Genomic DNA, 20708 nt, shown 5'->3' with positions numbered 1-20708 from the left:
ATATATGGTTGGTCCAGGGAAAAAACAATTTAAATCTTAGGTCTAATCTGGCATATAATACAATACAATCTTTTCTGAGGAAATAGTAGGCAATTCTGGCGGAAATGCTACTAAATGTGGTCTGGTATGTCTTTCGAGAGTAGTAGACATCCTGGGTCGAAAATCCTACAAGACAAAAGAAACTATTATATTTACTTGCGCAGAGAACAAGGTTTTTATTCAATTTTCCTGCTTCAAAGACATGGGTTGTCCTATATGAGTGAGCGAATATCTAAACAAAAAATTTCATTAAAAGACAAAAACCCTGAAAAATGTGAATTAATTTAAGAAATAACTCCACAACTAATGATAATTTTGACTGATCAAAAAATATTTATAATTCAGGATTTATTCAAAATTCAATATCGATGAAAAAAACTAAAGTCACAATCAAGGAGTAAAATAATCAAAAATTGACGAATGGTAAACTAATGAGAGATATTTTTCCAGAAATTTAATAAAAATTCAGAAATTATGAAAGATGACAGAATTTGTGAAAGTTTTCAATACTTTTGTCCCCCTCCCCTTCCCCTCATTTGATACAGGGCTTTGAACCAGATACAGGGATTCCAACAATGGCATCAGAGCCAAGGGCATAGAGGATACTCAAGCACTCACAGTAATTTGTAACATCCTTTCTGAGCAACCCCCCCCCCTAGAATGTATTCAGAACTCCCCAATACAATAATACCCTGGCCTACATCACCCAGCATTTCCTTCATCTCACTCTAATGCTATTATCTGAGAATAAACAATATAAGGAGTTGAATTTAAAAATCTAGTTTTCCTTATTTTGATCTCTAAAATCATTCCTCGTCTCATATGCAAATAAATACAGTATTTTAAAAAAGGTTAATTAATCTAAATTCCAATTAATGCAGTTCATGAAAGATGAAATTGTTTTCATACTTATTCTGACACACCCTGAATGCAGTAAAAATAAAAAAAATACTTTTCTGGATATTAAACAGAGGTAAACACAGCAAGAAAACCTAGCTGTTTCCACCACGAATCGAATCCCAGACCTCTAGCAATATAGGCAAGTACACTGAGGAGGCAAGAGAACTGGGGTTTGAATCCCAGAAAGTGACGACAGCAAACTTTCAATTTCTGAGTTCACCTTGGCATAATAGCAAGAAAAGCCTATATTTTGATGTATTATGGGCTGATGAGATGAGAAAAATCACATCTATTTTTTACCAATGCAGAATTATGCCCCAGAACCGTTTCACTAGGCACACTACATGATTAGAATTTCACTGTAATGTATGATGAATATATAGATAGGAACTGAGAGACAACTAGGCTCTGTCACATTAGGTGGTGTACGCACATTGCCCCATGGGAACTTTGCGATTCTGCAGAACAGGCAGTCAAGAAAATTAGACTAGAAGTGGAGAGAGGAGGATGATAAGACCCATAAATACATCTCTGTCCATAACAAGCCAACTAATTTCTGTGGGATTATCAATATTATTGGGATATGGAACAAAGAAATGGCTTCATAATCATTCTATAAGTGAAACTTGATTCTGGATTTTCATGATCATTAAATGGTAAATTAATCATATAATTTGAGGTACCAGTCTACATCAAAAATAAAAACATGAAAAAAAACGTGCAAGACACAAAAAGTCATAAAAAATCTTAACCATAAAATGATTGCATAAACTACAGTGATCTCTCGCTTATGCATTGGTGCAAGGGAACAAGAAAAAAAGATGCATGAATGAGAGGTGTATAGGTGAATAGTATTATTGTGCTATATCGTTGACTGGGAAAGCAAAAAATAGTCTCATAAGTGAGAGAAATGTATAAGTTTCTCTCACTTATGAGACTATTTTCTGCACTTATACGGTATAAGTAAGAGATCACTGTAATTAAAAAAAAAGCATAATGATCATCTAAAACAATAAACCAGCAGGGGTCTTCAACATTTCAAACACCGTGGGCAAAAAGTTTTCTATGAAGCCTGAGGGCCAAAAAGTTTCATCCTGGTACCTAGATGCACAAAGTGGCATCTTAATGGTGCCCAGGCGTACGAATAAAACAGGCCCTGTATCATAAGAAAATTTTATTTTTGTGAGATTATTTTTCAATTAAATATGATTTTTCATCAATTCTTAAATTGTGAATTCGTGAAAATTGTGAATTTTTTTTCATTAATTCTGAATTTTTTTTTTCATTAATTCTGAATTTTTTTTTTCATTAATTCTGAATTTTTTTTTCATTAATTCTGGAATTATTTCTTACAATTTTTCTTACTCCTAAAAATTATTTCTTTGTATATATTTCTGAAATTATTCCTCTCATTAGTTCGTAATTTCGGAATTAATTTCTCCAGCATTCCCATGAATTCTGTATAACTTGTAAGCATTTTCGTCAGCGGGCCACTGCAAAAAACATCCAGGGCCATGCATTGAAGACCCCTGCAATATAGAATCCCCCAATACTCAATAACCAATAATACACAACTTATGACATGAATGTCGCTCTCCACTTGTTAATACAAGATATACAGAAGACTGGATGTTGTGAAGATATTTATTATTTGAGATGTTAATTTTTTAAGGAAGGAAAAAACTCTCTGCCTCTACCGGGAGTCGAACCCGGGTCCCTCGATTGCCGGACGAGTGCTCTGACCACTAAGCTACAGAGGAGATAGAGATTTTCCTTCGCTAGAGCGTATATGTGCCGAACGGAACCGTGCAATGGACGGTGAACCGATCAGCTAATAGCTCATGGACGACGAGCCACCAGATGGCTATATATATGACAATCGAGGGACCCGGGTTCGACTCCCGGTAGAGGCAGAGAGTTTTTTCCTTCCTTAAAAAATTAACATCTCAAATAATAAATATCTTCACAACATCCAGTCTTCTGTATATCTTGTAATACACAACTTATGAAATATGTACATGTGAAAATATGTTTTGCATTAATAACTTCAAGCCAAAACATTCCAGTTTTTTTTCAGGACAAAATTCATGAAATTATACACAAAAAGGATTCAAAGACAATTTCAAGAAGGAAAAATGATGAAAGAGAAATGAAACATAACAATATTCTTATATAAACTTAATGAAATCGCAAAAGTAACATGTTATTCAATGATTTAACCGATACTGGGAAACAAATAACTCACAAAAATATTCAACGAGAGGAAGAAAAAAGACAATGCTTAAAACTTTTAAGCAGAGATGTTACACAGTGAAACAGCATTGAGGACCAATTAGAACAAAGATAAACAGCACAGTCATCGCTTTACGACAAGGAAGAGCATAATTGTGTATTCTTACGTAATGGTTTAAGGACAGTACTTCCCAAACTTTTGGCACCCATGGCTTTATTTTGCTAGAGATCATTTACTCTTGGCAACTTTCCTTTGGGGATCAATCCTCCGCAACTCAATTCATTCAATTCCCCCCTTCTAGTTAAAGCCAACAAGGTGAAAACTAAGAAGGCTTAGGGATATTATCTAGAATTCTGATGGGAAATTTGCTTTATTCACTAAGTATCAGATAGAATTTATTGCTTTTATCAGATAGGAATTTGATTAATTAGTCACACTTTGCATCTTGAAAGCATTTCATTTTACAAAATTCTGATTTTCAAGGGACACTAACACAAAAGCAGATACAAACTCACAGAATGGGGAAGGAAGGGGAGGGGGTAAATCACTGATTGTGTGTATAGTGAACGGGGGGGGGGAATGTCCTCCTATGTCAATAACACAACTTTTAACACTATGAGAAGGTGTATCTGCCTAGGGCTTCAGAGAGAATAATTAAGTACAGAGAAAGGCCTCCCCCAAAAAAGGGGTGGAGCAGGTCTGCTCTAGGATGGCAAGGAGTCTGGTACTACAGTTGTTTGATTCTATGAACAACCAATTTACAAACCGATACATTTTTACCAACTAGTCCTATGGCACCAAACAATATACACCATTTCTTTGAGCATATATTCTATTTGAGTTCATTAAAAAGAGGATCAACTGTATCTGGCTGACACACTGCAGAAAGTTTCAGTTCACAGGATAAAATTTTAAATTCTGAATAAGGCATGGAATTCTTCCCAAAAAGACCAGTTTAAATCAGAAATGCTAAGTATAGTCAGAAATCCCAAAGATAAATAAACTAACCAGAGGGTGACAAAGTGACTGAATTTGAAGTGATATTAGATGAAACATTCATGGAGAGAGAAAAAAAAGCAAGTACCGGTCTGTTAAGGCTGCCAACTGGTGATAAAAGAAACCAGCCAAGTGTCATCTGGGAATATTTTGACAGTGAAAGATAACAAAGCTTCCAACAAAGGTGGCAACCTGCAAGTGTGCCCAATAAAAGGTTCCTGACAGTTTTTCTGATATTTCCATTACTTGCTGTTCCATCAAATACGTTCAGTTTTATTACTCTACAAAACAATTTATAAAAATGACAATCAACACAATTAATTTAAAAAAATATAATTGCTAAAAATTTAAAAAAAATCTGCAGCTAAAATCACAAGCACAATTAGGAATGCCAGGCAGTGTGCAGAAAAATCATTGCCAACAATTCACTGCCAGAAAATTCACCGATCATAATGCAATTCAGTGACATGACAATTCATTGACAGAGAGATATAGTGATTGGATAAGTTAATGATTGAACCAGTGAGTGATTGATCAAAGGAAAGAGCAGGTCAAACAATAAGTGGGTGAATAAGCAAGTGAGTGAGACATTCATAGGGTTGCTCACTCATTCACAAATTCACTCATTCATAGATGACAAACTGTTGTCGCTCAATGTTCCCAGCGAGATTTTTTCGTCAGTGAATTGTAGTCATAAAATTCCCGTTAATCATGCCAGACTACTATTGGTATCCCAAGAATAACCTGAATCTGGTCATTAACCTACTAGTAGCAAAGAAAAATCTTGTAAAGTGGGCCTAAAATGCCACAATTTGACTATAACATTCCTTTCACCAAAACGATCTTTGATAAAATTATGAACAAAATAAATAACAAAAACAAAACAATCGATAATCTGAATATTTAAAAAAAAAAAAAACTATATTAAAACAATTATGTAAATCAGTTATAAGATTTGGTTTTGATATATAAAAATGGCACAACGATACAGCTTCATTGATTTTTTTGTATATAATGCCACAAATAAACTGAATGCAGAGTTCATTAAGAAATTAAAAGTTCACCCCCTCCCCCCTCAACAATTGAATGAACCACGAATCATGCCAGGCATTTTGCCTGATCTTTGGATAAAACCCTGAGAAATAAAGTCTTCAAATTTCAATACTCAGTGTTTCAAATCGAATATCTCGATGAGCAGAGGCTCAACATCCTTGGGATTAACATCAAGAAAAACACGAACGTGATTCTCGTTAAGTATGTGCAACTCCTCTATTTTTTGCATGAGATGAAGGTAGGCAGATTTAGCTTCACAATCACTATACAGTGACTCCAGATACCTAAATAGCAAGTAGTAATAAGTGTCTTGTTCCAGTTTTATTACTTCCCTGTGAACCAAATTTGGGCGTTCTGGAGAGAACAGAGCGATGCCAGTGAGGATGAGCATGATGCTCTCATCCGTTCGCCATTGCGGCAAGAAAGAATTGATGAAACGTTTGTGTTCTTCGTACACATTTCCCTTCGCTTCTTTCAGTATGTCAACTTTTATGGACATACGCTTTGGCCCCCGAGGCGTGTTCCAGCAGTCTTTCTCAGGGTCGTACGACATGACAGATCTGAGGAGCATCATCTCTGTACAGCCCCCTTTCAGCAAAGCAATCTGGTCATTTTGACACAAGCCCTTGAAGGCTGCAATTTTCTTGGACATTTTGATGAGGCGTCTGATTGCGTGGTCTGTCATGTTGATTACATCCAGAAGGCTTGGATCTGCAATCCCGCACGCCAAAGGCATGTTTAGAATTTTGTTGGCAACAAACAGCTCATCGAGTTTGGCTTTCTCCAAAGCGCTGAGTTGTTTCGAATTGATTGAAGAACTCTTCAACGGCAGTTCTGTAAATCTTAGTGCTACTGCTTTTTCATACACAGAATTAGGCAGATGAGTATTGTTACATGTTGGAGGCACTTTGTGAGAATTCAAACCAAATACTGAGGTGAAACTAGCCCCCCTCTTTGCAGCATCAAACTTTGAACTTCCTTCAAACTCTGGACCGCATCTATGAGAGACCTGAATAATTTCAGGATCTGGAAGGCTGTGTTCTGATACTGCAGGAGATATAGACTTATCATGTACATTTAAATCATCATTGATTGACGTTCTTGAATCCTCTTCTGCAACCACATTCTCCGAACACATCGACAACCCAGTATCACTATAAACATCCGATGGGTCATCTTCAACAGCAATTATTTTTTCGGGAGGACTATATTCGCAATCCGATGGAGTCAGAGGTTGGTGGCTGTACATGTGGCTCTTGCAAGTCACTTCGGCGGAAGTTCCCATGTTGCCCGGAGTTTGAGGTGTCAGGGGTGACATGGCTGGAGATGGGCTAAGCACAGCATGATTAAGTGAATGATCCGGACTTTCCACTTTAACCATGGGCGATTCGATAGAAAGGCAAGCATCATCTTGATGAACACGACTGTTCCTCTTCAACCTATTCCTTTCTATCTTTTCTCGTTTGGCTTTCTTTTCTTCATCTGTCATGATCCATTCTTTCTTCATACCGATATCGAAACATTTCTTCAAACGACACTTCTGACAGAATCGCCGAGTTACCACATCAACTTTGCAGTCATTGTCAAATGGACACTTGAATTCCTGTTGAGAAAATAGCCACAATTAGATCCTAATTAGAAGAAAGAAAATTCCATTTTCTTCTATGATTCTGATACAAATCCACAAAGAAAAAGTTCAATTCAACCCTGCAAACACTAAATATCAATAATGTCAACTCAAAAAAAATCAAAAAATGATAGTTTCAGATATTTTTTTTGACAACAGGGATTCTTCGCCTCTGCATTCTATGGGCCTTTCTGTGTTAATAAGACAACGACCATAGATTGCACCACAGAATAATATTTGGTTTCTGAATAATGTAGAAACATTGCATTATAACTTTTTTCTTGTTCCAGATCACAGATTCCCTGCATGAAATCACTCTAAAGAACCAATTAAGAAACACTATTTTAAAGAAACCAAAGCAACAGAGAAATACTGCCAATTAAATGGTCTAAACCAGAGGTCTACTACTACTACTACTCAACTGTGCATCCTGTACACATTTCTCTACGGAATTTCTAACGAATTGTGTGCGTGTTAAGAAATTAATTTGAATTTGTTTCTGTGTAATGCTTGCTATGTGTAGTGCTGCCATCATTTTTCTAACTATGAGTGAAATGTAATGATTGAATGACTGTATCGCTGTAGGTCTGTTGCTATCTGTGGCGAGACTTTTTAATGGGTAGATCAGCTCGTATTTGCGCCTCAAAGTTGGGAACCACTGAAAACCAACTTCAGCAGCTGACCAACACTGTGGCGACAGTGGGATGAACCCAAGTCCCCACTATGTGAGTCCATCACTGTGAACGCTCGACCACAACAGTGGTAATCCTTGACTGCTATTGGATTTGAAAGATCCATCTTGGAAGTCCCCCAACCCAAATGGGTCGCGACTTTGGGCATTCTTTTGGTCACTCGTGCACTTGTACACTCTTTTGTTCGCTCACATACTTGCAAACTCTCTACGTCACTCACTGATCCCTCACTGGGTGTCATGGAGCTTAGATATCCTTCAGAAAGTTGCCAAATGTGGCACCTTGATAACATTTATTTTCTCTGGGCTTGCCTGCTCCGACTGGATTTTACTGTCTCATTTGTCAACAACACCTGTTTAGTGAAAAACGAATAATAGCACCATTATAATTTCTTTCGTTATAATCCTAATGCAGTTCAGTGGAAAGCATTTTTTTTTATCATGGTCCTAATCATTACACCCACAGTAGAGTATCAATAATTTGAGTCTCAAAATTTTAAGATTCAGAATAATTTGAGGTGCTAGAATTTTTTAAAACTTCTCTCTTTGCTGCCAAGCAAGAGTTTTGTTTCATTTTTCCCCTTAATGAAAGTCTATGGGTCTTAGCAGTTGTGTAATGAATTAAGAGCAAAATAGGATCCCCCAAACATCAAAGACCCTTTTCTAACACTTAATGGATAAGCAGAGTTTTCAGTATGTACAGGGTGGTAACTATCGACTGCCCAATAATTACCGTAATTATTGGATCGAAACAACTCAGCGCTCTGGAGAAAGCCAAACTCGATGAGCTGTTTGTTGCCAACAAAATTCTAAACATGTCTTTGGCGTGCAGGATCGCAGATCCAAGCCTTCTGGATGTAATCAATATGACAGACCATGCAATCAGATGCCTCATCAAAATGTTCAAGAAAATTGCAGCCATCAAGAGCTTGTGTCAAAACGATCAGATTAATGACTTAGAAGGCTTTAAAAATTGATGATGTCAGTTCAAAATCCCGCCTAATTCACCAATCGTACACAAATAGTTCTTGGAAATGCTAAAAATATATTAATCCCTCACACAGAAATTCAGAAAACCAAAGAGATATAAAAACAAATTTTTTTCCCTCACACTTTTCAGGAAAGAGAAAAAAAACCTTTTTTTACAAGTCAATTAGAATATGTTCTTTGCATCTCACATCACAACACTAGTTTTGTAGAGGCTATAGTTAGTCATTTTGTTTTATTCCCCAGAAAGTACTGAGTCTATTTTATTTTAAAACTTTGGTTATAATTTCTAATTTGATGGCATATATATATGATGGCTTGGCTTTCATCATACCAAGAATATTGTACGCTGAACTACCCTTAAAATTTTTTGAAAGGTATGAAACTATTCTTCAATGTTATTTTTTTCAAATAACACTGGCTCTAATAACTACCATAAAATTAAACGCTTGTGAGTAGGTAAAATAGCCAAGTTTTAGGGGAAAAAACAAAACATTTTCATGTTCACAAAGGAAATTTCAATGGTTTTAAGGTATACTGGGGCTGGTTGTTGATTTCAAAACTGGTGTTTGTTTTGCTGAAGCAGCTGTAGTTTGAGATAATGCATAATATCAATATTTCAATATAGTCTGCAGCCACTAATTTTTGCGTGGAAATTTTTCTTTCAACTTTTTACTTTCCTATTTTATTCAATACATCAATACCAGACATCAGTGATTTCCCAATTGTTTCTGTTTTTTCTCCGTCCTGAATTCTTTTAAAAAAATGTACTGGTTTTTAATATTTTTTAGTAGAAGTTTTCTACTACATGTTCATACAAGTAATTTTCAATGGATTGATTGAAAAAAACTGCAATGTTATCATATAAAAGTTCTGAAAATTTCATGAATTATCGTGTTTTGCTTGGGGACATGATCACACCAGTCACCCCTTCCATAGATTCATTCGGACCTGGCTTATGGTATTAACATTGAAATTCAACTTTCACTTCATCCCAAAAACTAGAGTCGATTCCATAAAACCAATGTTAGATTTGGAATCAGTGCCCCAAAAGCACCCTAAAATCACTGCAATTTTTTTTCAGAGCAAAATCAGTATTGAATAGTGCAATCAATATAAAAAATCTGAAACGAAAAATCATTTTGAATAGGTCAATTCATAATATAATAAGTTTGATTAAAAGTTTCCGATAGAATTGTTGTTATTATTTTACTGTTTCCACCAGTCATGTATTCATCAAGCTATAATTTTTACATCCTTTATTGAAGCCTTTTACGCGTAACAGTTTTGATGAAAGTTCAAAAAAATCAAAAGAAATATTGTTGTTTTATTGATCAACATGTAATCTGATTAAAACGACAACGTAAAATAAAGATCAAGCAGTAAACATGTACGCACAGTATGCACCTTCCCTCAAAAAATGTGACTTGAAAAAAGTGTTGATTTGGCTAAAAAAAATTCAAACAGATCTAATTTGGCTAACACTACAAATCTGGTGATATATTTGCCAACATAGAGAACCAAGCTAATATGTAGTTATACGTAATAACAAGGTTATAATATCACACTACATGGAGAGAAAAAACGTCAATCGTGAAGGAAGAAGGCAGAACTTGGCTTCTAGTGAGATTGAATATTTCTGTTAATTTTCAAGAAGTGACAACCCGCTGCTGGCGGAGAAATGAACTTTTGTTCAGAGTTTGGCACATAACTGATCATTAGAAAAATAATATAATGTCACGAAATTTCAAACCTTATAACTCACTTAATATTCATCAGATCCAAAAATCGAAAACACTTTTCTGTATTAGTTTTTCACAAGGAATCAAGCATGTAATTATTGGCCAGCCATAGTTACCACTCTGTATATATAATCCGAGGTAGTCTCGGTCCTGTTCACCTCAAATTATTGAGAATTCACTGCACTAATACAATATGAATGCATCCCCCCCAAAGCAGAATAATTTGTACTGTTCTGCATCAAGCCTTCAGCTGACTGAAAATGTTCTGCTGCAAAAACTGCCATAATATGTTATCTAAACCAAAGAGTTCATTTCTCTGAATTTTTTCCATGATTTTTTAACAGCAGCACTGATTGTTCTGCAACTGACATCACAATTTTTGGCATATTCAACTTTGGTGGGGGAGTGGGGAGGGTGCACATCCCAGGCATTTCTTTTAGGAATTTATAATGGTGCATGCAGAGTTGTATGTGTAGATGTGGCACTAATCCAGCAGTCAAGATTGTGAAAACAACTTTTCCACAAACTGCATTCAAATATATTAATTCCTTCAGTTTTGATGGATTTTACATCTATTTACAAATTTATGGGATATCCTCAGCCCTGTCTTAAGAGTATTATGGGCCCCTGGGCCAAGTGATTTTTCTGAGGCCTGTTACCTGGTAAATTCTAGAAAATTTCAACCAGATCTCAATTTTGTGAGGTCCCTGTTCTCTTGAGGCTCCCTGGCAGTGCATTGAGATGACACTGGACACCCTGTTTATACACAGGATGCAATTTATGATGGTTTTCATGAAACCATCATAAAAAATGTTGTAAGTGGAAAACCGTTTCAAACTGGAAATCTCAATGAGTATTAGTAAGTGTGAAAATAAGTGGTACCGAGTGAGAAAACATTTCAAAAGTGGGATCCACTATATCTATATACAGGATGTTCTGTTAATAGACAGACAAACTCAGAGGGTTGTTAGTAGACATCAAGAGGAACAAAAATTGCAATGGAACATGGTGTTGTAAACCACGTTGAGAGAGTGAAAATCGCGAAAAATGTATGCGGGATATGAGTCCAGAGAGGAGACGAAAGGTGGGTTTCAGTTGATCGTTGAATGCGTTTGTGAGTTAGCTCCCCATATCTGATGTAAGTAGCGTTGTGAAACATATGCGCTGGGGTATGATCATGTGCTGCAGATGACATAAATTAGCGCTATTGCAGTAGTAAGCACGTGTAGCAGTTAGTTGTCTGTTTCAATGGGTATCGTGATGGCTGACTACATGAACAAGGAATACGCTGATATGCATCTGATTTACAGTCAAGCAGATGGCAATGGGTGCTTAGTACAGCGGATGCACCGACAGCAATATCCAATGAGGCATTGTACGCACCTCATCCTACGCATATCGTCTGCAGCGTGTGATCCATTCCCCAGCGCATGCGTTTCGTGACGCTACTTAGGTCAGCTATGGTAGTAGGTCAGCGAACCCACGAATGCATTCAGCGACGAACTGACATCCACCTTTCATCTCCTCTGGATTCAGAGCTGCATGCGTTTTTCATGATTTTGACCCTCTGAACGTGGTTTGCGACACCACATTCCATTGCAATTTTTGTTCCTCTTGATGTCTACTAACAACCCTCTGAGTTTGTCGGTCCATTAACAGAACATCCTGTATATAAAATTGATTTTCTGTGCGCGTGTTCTCTACACATATCTGCAATTTTAGATCTATCATTGCCAAATTGTGCATATATACTACGGACCTGAATTGATAATATGCTACTTTAAAAGTTCATCAGAGCTAGGCAAAAAAAACAAAAAACTGTCAGGCAACAATGGTTACTGGGCCTCAACAATCACTTTCAGAATGTTTACTTTGGTTACTGTGGTTCCCTAGCAAAGAGTTTCAGACATGCATATACTTTACTGTCACTTCTTTAATGCGGCACATATTATGTATGATAGTTTATACCTTTATAATGGTTTGTCACTTTTTCAATCTCCCACAGTAATTGAAGAAAACCCGGGCAGCACTGGGTATTATAGCTAGTTATCTATAAAATCTACGCAGGGTGAAAGTGACCAAATCTGCCTAATGAAAGGGGAACAACAACTATCTGCAATTCGACCTTATTGTAGATAGAAGGGTGTTTGAAGAAATGGCGATTACAGAATTTGGCAACAATTCGATTTTGAACTCAGTCAATCTTTCAGTTCTTGTAGCTTGCCGATACTATAGATATTTTGATGGAAATAGTGTCACGTAATAGAAATTTTTGCTCTTTCAAAATATGTGCTTAGATTGTTTGTGGATATCTCAAAAACTTCACAAATTCTTTTTTTTCAGACATGACATATTTTTCTTCCATAATTGATTATCCCACATACTCGAAAGCGGTTCAAGATAGGACAGGGTTGGTAGGGTGTTTTATGTTCCACTTGGGATTGTCTATCACACTTTCATTTGGCTGATTATTTGACATTCACCCTCTAAATATCTGTCTATAAAGAATAATTTATGAATTATTTTAAAAATATGCTCATTTTTATTCAAACTGAAAATTATGATGAATATTAACCATCAAGAAAGAAAAATTATAAAGGAAAAAATATAAAGATTACCACCTTAGTTTTGAGAGCATTTCTTCTAAAGAAGGCTTTGCACGATTCACAAGTAATGGCATTGAAGTTGCTGCCGAGGGCATGATCCCCACAGACCCCACACTTCTTATGGATCTTCTTTCGGGTCTCAGCCATTATCATCTCTAACTATTGCAGACGTGTTATAACCATACTATAAAGTAAGAGAGGTAAAAAAATATCGAAAGTATTAAAATTACAGATTCATGAACAAATATATTACATTTCATACGCACATCACTTTGCTGCAAAAAACGGTTTTTTTAAACTAAATACTAATATTGAAGTCAACGAGTCTCAACCTTTTTTGTACCCAAGAAATAGGTAAAATATCCATAATTATCCAACAGACCACTAATTTGGGGTATATGGGGGGGGGGGTGTCTAATTTCCTATTTGAACCTGTGAATGTTACTAACACAGTAGTAGAACCTCTCTAATCCAGACACTTCTGTTATTTTTTTTTTTCTCTCAACTGGGACTGGGAAAAAATGATGGCACCTCTTCTGAATGGATGTGATTCGTAAGAAATGTCAGTTTTGTGGTCAAAAGAACTTTTCTTTCTTCATTTCTCTTCATTGTACAGATAATTTTAGTGATTTAGAGCTTTTCAAGTGCTCTATCATTTTCTGTGATCACCTAAATGAATTTTCAAACATTCTGCAAGCATCAAATGATGTCACAGGCATAAGCTTCAAACGGAAACATAATGCTTAAAGCAAATATAGAAAATTTGAACTTTTGAAAAAGCTAAAATCAACGAACAAATAAAACGAATTAAGAGTGAAGAATATGTGAATGGTAGGTTTTCTGATTACAATCTTCAGAAAAAGACATTAGTTTTTTTTTTATCCCCGCACTGTCTATACAAAATATGTTTAAAAAGAATAAGTAAAGAGATCTTTTTACTAGTAACGTTATGTAGTACAGAAATTATGGTTCAAAATTAAATCATCTATTATTATATGCATGTGTCTTGCCCTATTATTTTACTTTTAAGGAAAAATATGAATCAAAATGCTCAAAGAGGCACATTACTGCTTTAAATATGAAAACTTGAGAAATCAACAGAACTGGATTCATAACCTAGAATCACTTGGGTTGGTGATGGGAAAACTAGAGCCCATTGCAGATTTCAATATAATAGTATAGACATTTTCAATTTCAGTACTACAAAAAAATCACTTAAGAGAGTGATCCCTTTCTTATATATTAAAAATATAATCGTGGGAATTGAAATAGAAATTGATTTAAAATTTTTTGCATATGCAAAAAAAACATAATGCATACTTATTGCATACGTGTTCCATTTTGATGTTATAATTAAGTAAAAATGTAAGGGTTTCTTGTCCATTCAATCAGAACACCACACATTTAGCCAATCTGAGTTGATATGACCAATACAAGCGGACCTTGGAACCATATGAAAACATTTCTTACATTTTTGAAGAATGATCCCTATTTAATATGTTGAATTCGAAATGATGCAATTTAAAGTTTATTGACAGAGTGCATCCAGTCACTCACCTGCAACTTATTAATTTTGTCACTTTACATGACTTCATGCAAAGAAACAAAAACTAATAATAAAATTTACCCTGCCGTGGAGAAGGGCAAACTTTTTAGCAGCGGACCAAAATAAATAAGTAAATAAATATTTTAACGGGCCAAACATTCAGACATTGATTCATAATTTGAATTTTTATACTCAAAAATGAAGGGGCAGGATGTGTTGTATATTTTCAAAACTCACGGTGAGAGGTTTATCCTTTACAACTGTGAAAAAATAATCATATTTTAATAACTTAATGCATACTTATTGCATACGTGTTCCATTATGATGTTATAATTAAGTAAAAATGTAAGGGTTTCTTGTCATAAGAATCTCAGATTAGAGAGTTTCTACTGTGCAGCGATACTTTGGAGTTACGCCTACAGGCCACCTCTGGTTTGCAGACCAGGGTGAGAAATGCTGCTGTGAATCCTAAGTAAGATTTATAGAAAGATGACAAACATATTCTTTCTCCTTACAAGTGAAATTAATTTTACAAAATGAAATTAATGTGTATTGCATGTCACAATGACAAAAAAAACAAAAAAAAAACAAAAAAATACACGTACGGTACAATGATGGAAAATGAAATCCTCACACAAAGGAGAATTGTGCTGGAAAACTAAAATAGTGCACACATTTGAAAGATGCCCATGTAAATCACAATGTTGCAGAATAAGAGTGGCACTATTAGCGTTGAACTGAATGCCCAAATCAAGTTTGATTTAAATAACACGCAGGGAACATCAAGAGCATTCTTTTTCTTCTGGATTGCATTTTTTACGTAAGGTGAGAGTGCCCCAGAGGAGAAGAAGAAAGTATCAACATCTACGTTTAACTCTTAAATGTGTGGGCTTAGCATTGCATACGAGAAAAAGGGTTCCTTACTGTTCATTATGTTCATTACTGCAGCCAGCCTGAAGACAAAAATTCAGAATTGAATTTGCACATGAAGTGAAATCAAATTCTTCCCATTTTATATTTTGAATTTGCTAGTAGATGTCTCAGCAATTAATGACAACTGTTTGTTTGTTGCAAAGCAACTGTGATTTCACTAATTTGCTAGAATGTTTTGTTTGCATTTTACCTTGATGTTTGCAATCCAAATTTTTACTTACTATGCAGTTGGATCTGCTTACAATGAGCTAATTTTCAGCAAAAATGCTAGTTATTTATTTATTTACACAACAATGTTGGCCCAGGCCTATACATGAGAATGCAATCAATGGTGACAGAAATAATGTTTTAAATTTTTTAAAAATATAACAGGCGTGGGTGAATGTGGGGGAATAAGATCCACTTAGCTAAGGTATGAAGAAAGAAACTAAATTTCAAGCAGTCAGTGGAAGCAGAGATATGTTTTATCTTATGTGAATGGTCAAGTCTGTTGGGTGTATATGTTGGTTTAAAGATGATACTGGAAGTATCAAAGTTAAGATGTCAGAAATTTTTAAAAAGCATATTGAAGTTAGTTGAATCCAGTCACTCGCTAAATATATATTCAAATGAAAAAATAATGAAATAAATGCTTATACCAAGCATATTATATGACACAGCTTGAATATTTGACTTATAAAATATTTTTTTTTGTCCTTTCTATTCAAATGCATTAATTTGCTCATTAAATCCAGACTCGCACTAAAAGTGGGCTTGCTATGAGCAGGTTTTACAGTAGTTTGAAACACAAAGATGGTAGTTATGTATTTCGGAAGTAATATTACTTCAATTTATTTTATGTGCGATTTTTGAGGCTTTGAACATCTTCAATATATTATTGTGAATAAGCAGTACAATTTGTAATAGATTTTTTTTTTAAATGATTTTTCCAGCTTTCAGTATGTATGTGTCATTAACTATGAAAAACATTACCAGCTTGAAAACAAAATTGAGCATGTAAGGAAGGCCATAGTGTAGGTCTTCTAGAAGACTAACTGCTTACTGCAAAATTGAGGAAGGGGTTGGGCGAGATGACTCTACAGTGTATGATTGTTTGGTCCTGGGTGGGTAATGCTACTAGGAGATCGGCGTCCGAGCACACCACAGTTACTAGTGTGGGAGAGGATCACAATATTTGCGGGATAGCCTGGGTGCATCAGATTGCATCTGTGGCAAGAATTTGAGCTGCTGATAACATTGGTGTGCTATGGCGATAAATCGAATCAGTTACTGGAAAATTAAATGTGTGCTAGATCCTTGTGCCGTGTTTGTCATTAACTCCAAATTATTGAGCACAGCTTCAGTGGTGTTGAACTAGCAACCTATTGGAGGGTGGAGAGAATTAACACTGTTTAGTTCTCAGAAAAGAGCCGGGTTTGCCTTGGCTTGGTTTTAGTGGTGGATGTACGTTGGTTAGAAGAAAAACTTTCACTTTGCAAGCCAAATGCATCACATACATACCAGTCTTACTCCACGAGTGATGAGCTAGAGAGGCATTTCTGAAGACAGCAGGACTACTTGCATCATTCAACCAAGCATCTTGACGATTCATGTTTACATTGGGATGGTGATCGAATTGGTTGTGCATCCATTCATAAGCAGCATCCAAGGAAGCAATATTCCATCATGATAATGCTCATTTCCATACTACAGCTGTAATTTAATGTGATTTACAGAGTATGAACGTGATGCTAGTGATTAGCGAGTGAGATCACTGGATCTCTCTCCCATCAAGCAAAGTGTTGGAGATTATTGGATGCCTCAGCTCAAGCATCATCCACAACCAGCAATGACCATTGGCAATTTGACTGGTGAAGTGCAACAGGCATGAAACTCTATATCTCAGAATGACATCCGACACCTCTATGACAGAATGCATACTCTTCTACTTGCTTGTATTCAATGTCATGGTGACCGAAGTGATCAGATACATAAAAATACATGTATAAAATGACTCTGTGTGCCCCCACAAAATATTATTTACAACATTGTGATATATACGTATATAATCTATGAAGTGAATAAATACGTAGACAGATGTATTACCAGAGTTTCATTCATCTGAATCAATTCCTTCTTGGTGTTGGGATTCCATTTGCAGTCAGTGTATTTAATAAAAAATTTAAAATATTAATTTTGATTTTAGAAAAGAAAAGATAAAACAGATGAGAAAATATCCAATGACCTACCATCGAATCCACACATCATCACGAGATGAAGCAGCTGTGACCTTGACACCAGCATCTTGTGCCACCACATCACGCTTATTTTTTACACTTTTTACACACGTTTCTAAAATAAGAAAGGAAAAAAAAAGGCAAGATAAAAGGAGAGTCATGACATGAGTCACAAACATTAGAAATCTGCTGAACAAAATATGATATTTATCATCAACAGCAATTCCTCAGCAAAAGATCAAAGACCAGTTAGAGGAGGGGGGGGGGGGACAAGTGGTTTCTAGACAAAAAAAGAGGAAGATCACTGATAAGCACGAGCAATGACTTCAGCAGCTTATCACCAAATGATAAATTAGAGAAGAAATTAATAACTTTTTTTTCCAAAAGAAACTTTTGGGCTTTTCATTTATGAGGGTGAAACTATTCCACCTGATAACGGTTACTTATATGAAAGAAATCATTGTCAAAAAACATAGAATAATACATGCAAATGACATTTTTAAACAAAATATGTCACAAAAAATTGGAACTTAATCAAACCAATTTTTTTTTAAATTTTATTTTACAGGTTTAAATATACATTTTCAATGGGTAAAAAACATAGGTTTTTTCCCCTTCAATACATATCAGAAATTTACCAGATTTATCTAAAACAAAAAATTACCAGATATAGTCTATTCTTCAATCAAGTAATCAGGGCCTGATTTCTGCATTGGCAACAGGGGCACTTACCCAGGGTTCCATGCTTTAGTGGGGGCAAACTTATCCAAATACCATAGGTGGATTCAACGGTGGGTGCACCAGGTGCAGGCCTGGGGCCACAACTTCTAAAGGGCCCAAGAAATCAAAATTTCACACTTTTTTCTAATTTAAGGGGCCAAATATTTTCTTTTGCACCCAGGGCCTTGGCTGACTATAATCCGCCACTGCCAAATATATATTTCTACTAACTGTTTTTAGTTTAAAAAATTATCCTCCAATTAGGTCACCTATACTCTTTTTTATTTTTTAAGGAATGTCATCCTCACATATTCCCAAGAGATCTATCTGCGTAATCTGCCGGAGAATTTGTTAGTGTTAGACAACCATGAATGAACTGGGATTTCTTTTTAAAGTGCCTCGTCAGCAAATATTATCAAATAACCATTTCCCCAAAGAGACATTTCCAAATTTTGAGACAAACCATTGAGAATACTTGTAACATCACTCATATCAAACTTTTCTGCAGAAAAATCCTTCTCCTTCTTGAAAAGGATAAAATCATCAGTTCACACAAATCTTGTACAAGAAACAGTGTCATCTTTAGCTTCATTGTGCATCAAAGCTGAAACAACTCGAAAATTGGTTTTTTATAAATGCTTTTGGAAATATGAGGGTGCAAAAAAATATATTCTAAGATATTTAATGAAGAATAGAGAAGCCAAATTTTCTAGAATAATCTTTAAGAGAGTATTCTCTGGAAGGACTATTATTATAAATAACTTGAGAATATTCTTTTTATTCTTGATAAGAATATTCCCAAGTAATTTATAATAGTAGTCCTTCTAGAGAATATTGTCAAGAATATTCTCTCTCCCCATCAAGAATACAGGGAAAAGTGAATTTTGTAGCTGACAAAATTAAACTTTAAAAGCAAGAGAATGAAACCAACATTGCTGAATTGCACAACATGCAAAGAAATACGAGTGATAGAAAGCATATGCAAATAGAAGAAAACAACTGTTCTATGCCTACTTAGAATGAAGGTGATTTTTCTGAATAGCTTCTGCTTTCAATCAAATTTGGCTTAACATTTTGCTTTCAACTTATTTTTGAAAATTCATCTAATTTTAAAAAGAAATTTTTTGATCTTCAAAGGTTTTCAGAATCTTGATAACAAAAATTTTTGAAACCTCTCACGATGACAGAGAACATTCTCAATCTAAAAGTTGTTATTATGAAAAAAATTGTTTTGTTTTAAATGTTTCTGGCAATGAAAACTGAATTTTTATTTCATAATATAAACAAAATGAGTAACAATTTTTTAATTATTTAAAGAAAAATGAATATTCTCAATTATTCTCCACTTTTTTACATCCAGGTGAATATTCTCGCCTCACATCTCTAATGATAATTTAATATGAATTCTTCATTCAAAATTTAGTGTATTCTTTTGTAATTTCTTCACAAATAATGCATATTTTCTGACTGACAATGAACCTTTACCATACTTCAGAGTGGCCTACAATACCTATTTTGTCCAAGGGCCCCATCACATCAAAGTCGGGCCCCATAAGTAATAATGAATGACTAATAAAAATAATAAATCAGATTGCTGACAGAGATTCTGGTAAACCATGCAATTCTTGAAGTAAGCATAAGAGTGAACTTTGTACCCATGTTATCAGAATTCCATCGTTTCACAGATAAAAGATGCAGTGACGGCAGCAGCTTTGTGAGGCTAATGCTAAATAAGCAAACAGATATATTTTTCTTTTTTTGTCAGCTTATTTAACTTACAGGTTATTGAAAAAACAATAATAATAAGTAAATTTAAACTGTTCAAAATCTTTGAGCTGATTATGGAAAATAAATGATAAAGATGAAACACATAACAAGTAGCAAGATACACATTTTACAGGAGCAATTTTCCAAGATTTTGAAAGATTCTCGTCCGATAAGATGTTGACAGAATGAGTGAGAAAATAATCAACATGAGGGCTTGACACACTGAAGAGAAAATGAAATGCTCGTCAAATTTCTTAAAAGCCAAACACATTTTTTTTCACAGAAAATAGATAAATATGCTTTTTTACAGCTTTCCTGGAACTTGGTGACCATCTCCTATGAAGGTAGAAAAACTTACATTAATTCAGATAATTTTGTGTTATCTTCAAACTATGAGTAAGTCATCATGCATTGAAAAATTTTACGCACGAATGTCGATATTTTAGTCACCATATGATACAAGGGATTTGTCAGGTCCTGCAATAGATGTGCTGTCCAACTTTGGTTTACCGAATAACCAAACATGCTCCTAATCCGAAACACTCGTGTGGTAAAAAATCGTATGCATGATAAATTAAAGAAGAACATGGAAACATCTATGGTGTACTCTCTGGACACAAGTGTGGCTGAAAGCAAGGCTGGTCCAGTTGAC

The 20708-nt window shown here is 35.1% G+C and overlaps 1 protein-coding gene across 1 annotated transcript in view; it reads right to left on the bottom strand.

Moving 5' to 3' along the window:
- Positions 1 to 2870: 2870 nt before the first annotated feature.
- Hr96 (Nuclear hormone receptor HR96) overlaps positions 2871 to 20708 on the bottom strand; it is a 31237-nt gene continuing 13399 nt past the window's right edge. The window contains exons 2-4 of the mRNA XM_089245116.1: positions 17582 to 17684; positions 12890 to 13058; positions 2871 to 6824 (exon numbers count right to left, since the gene is read on the bottom strand). Coding sequence (XP_089101242.1) covers positions 5334 to 6824; positions 12890 to 13027 — 1629 coding nt within the window. The 5' untranslated portion in view covers positions 13028 to 13058; positions 17582 to 17684 and the 3' untranslated portion in view covers positions 2871 to 5333. The remainder of the gene's footprint in view (positions 6825 to 12889; positions 13059 to 17581; positions 17685 to 20708) is intronic.

The sequence above is a fragment of the Pholcus phalangioides genome, unplaced genomic scaffold, assembly GCF_987345545.1.
Source record: "Pholcus phalangioides strain wild (caught in Gottingen) unplaced genomic scaffold, Ppha-v1.0 ptg000015l_1, whole genome shotgun sequence".
Classification (NCBI taxonomy): Eukaryota; Metazoa; Arthropoda; class Arachnida; order Araneae; family Pholcidae; genus Pholcus; species Pholcus phalangioides.
The sequence above is the reverse complement of the archived record's forward strand: the minus strand, read 5'-3'. Positions and strand labels throughout refer to the sequence as shown.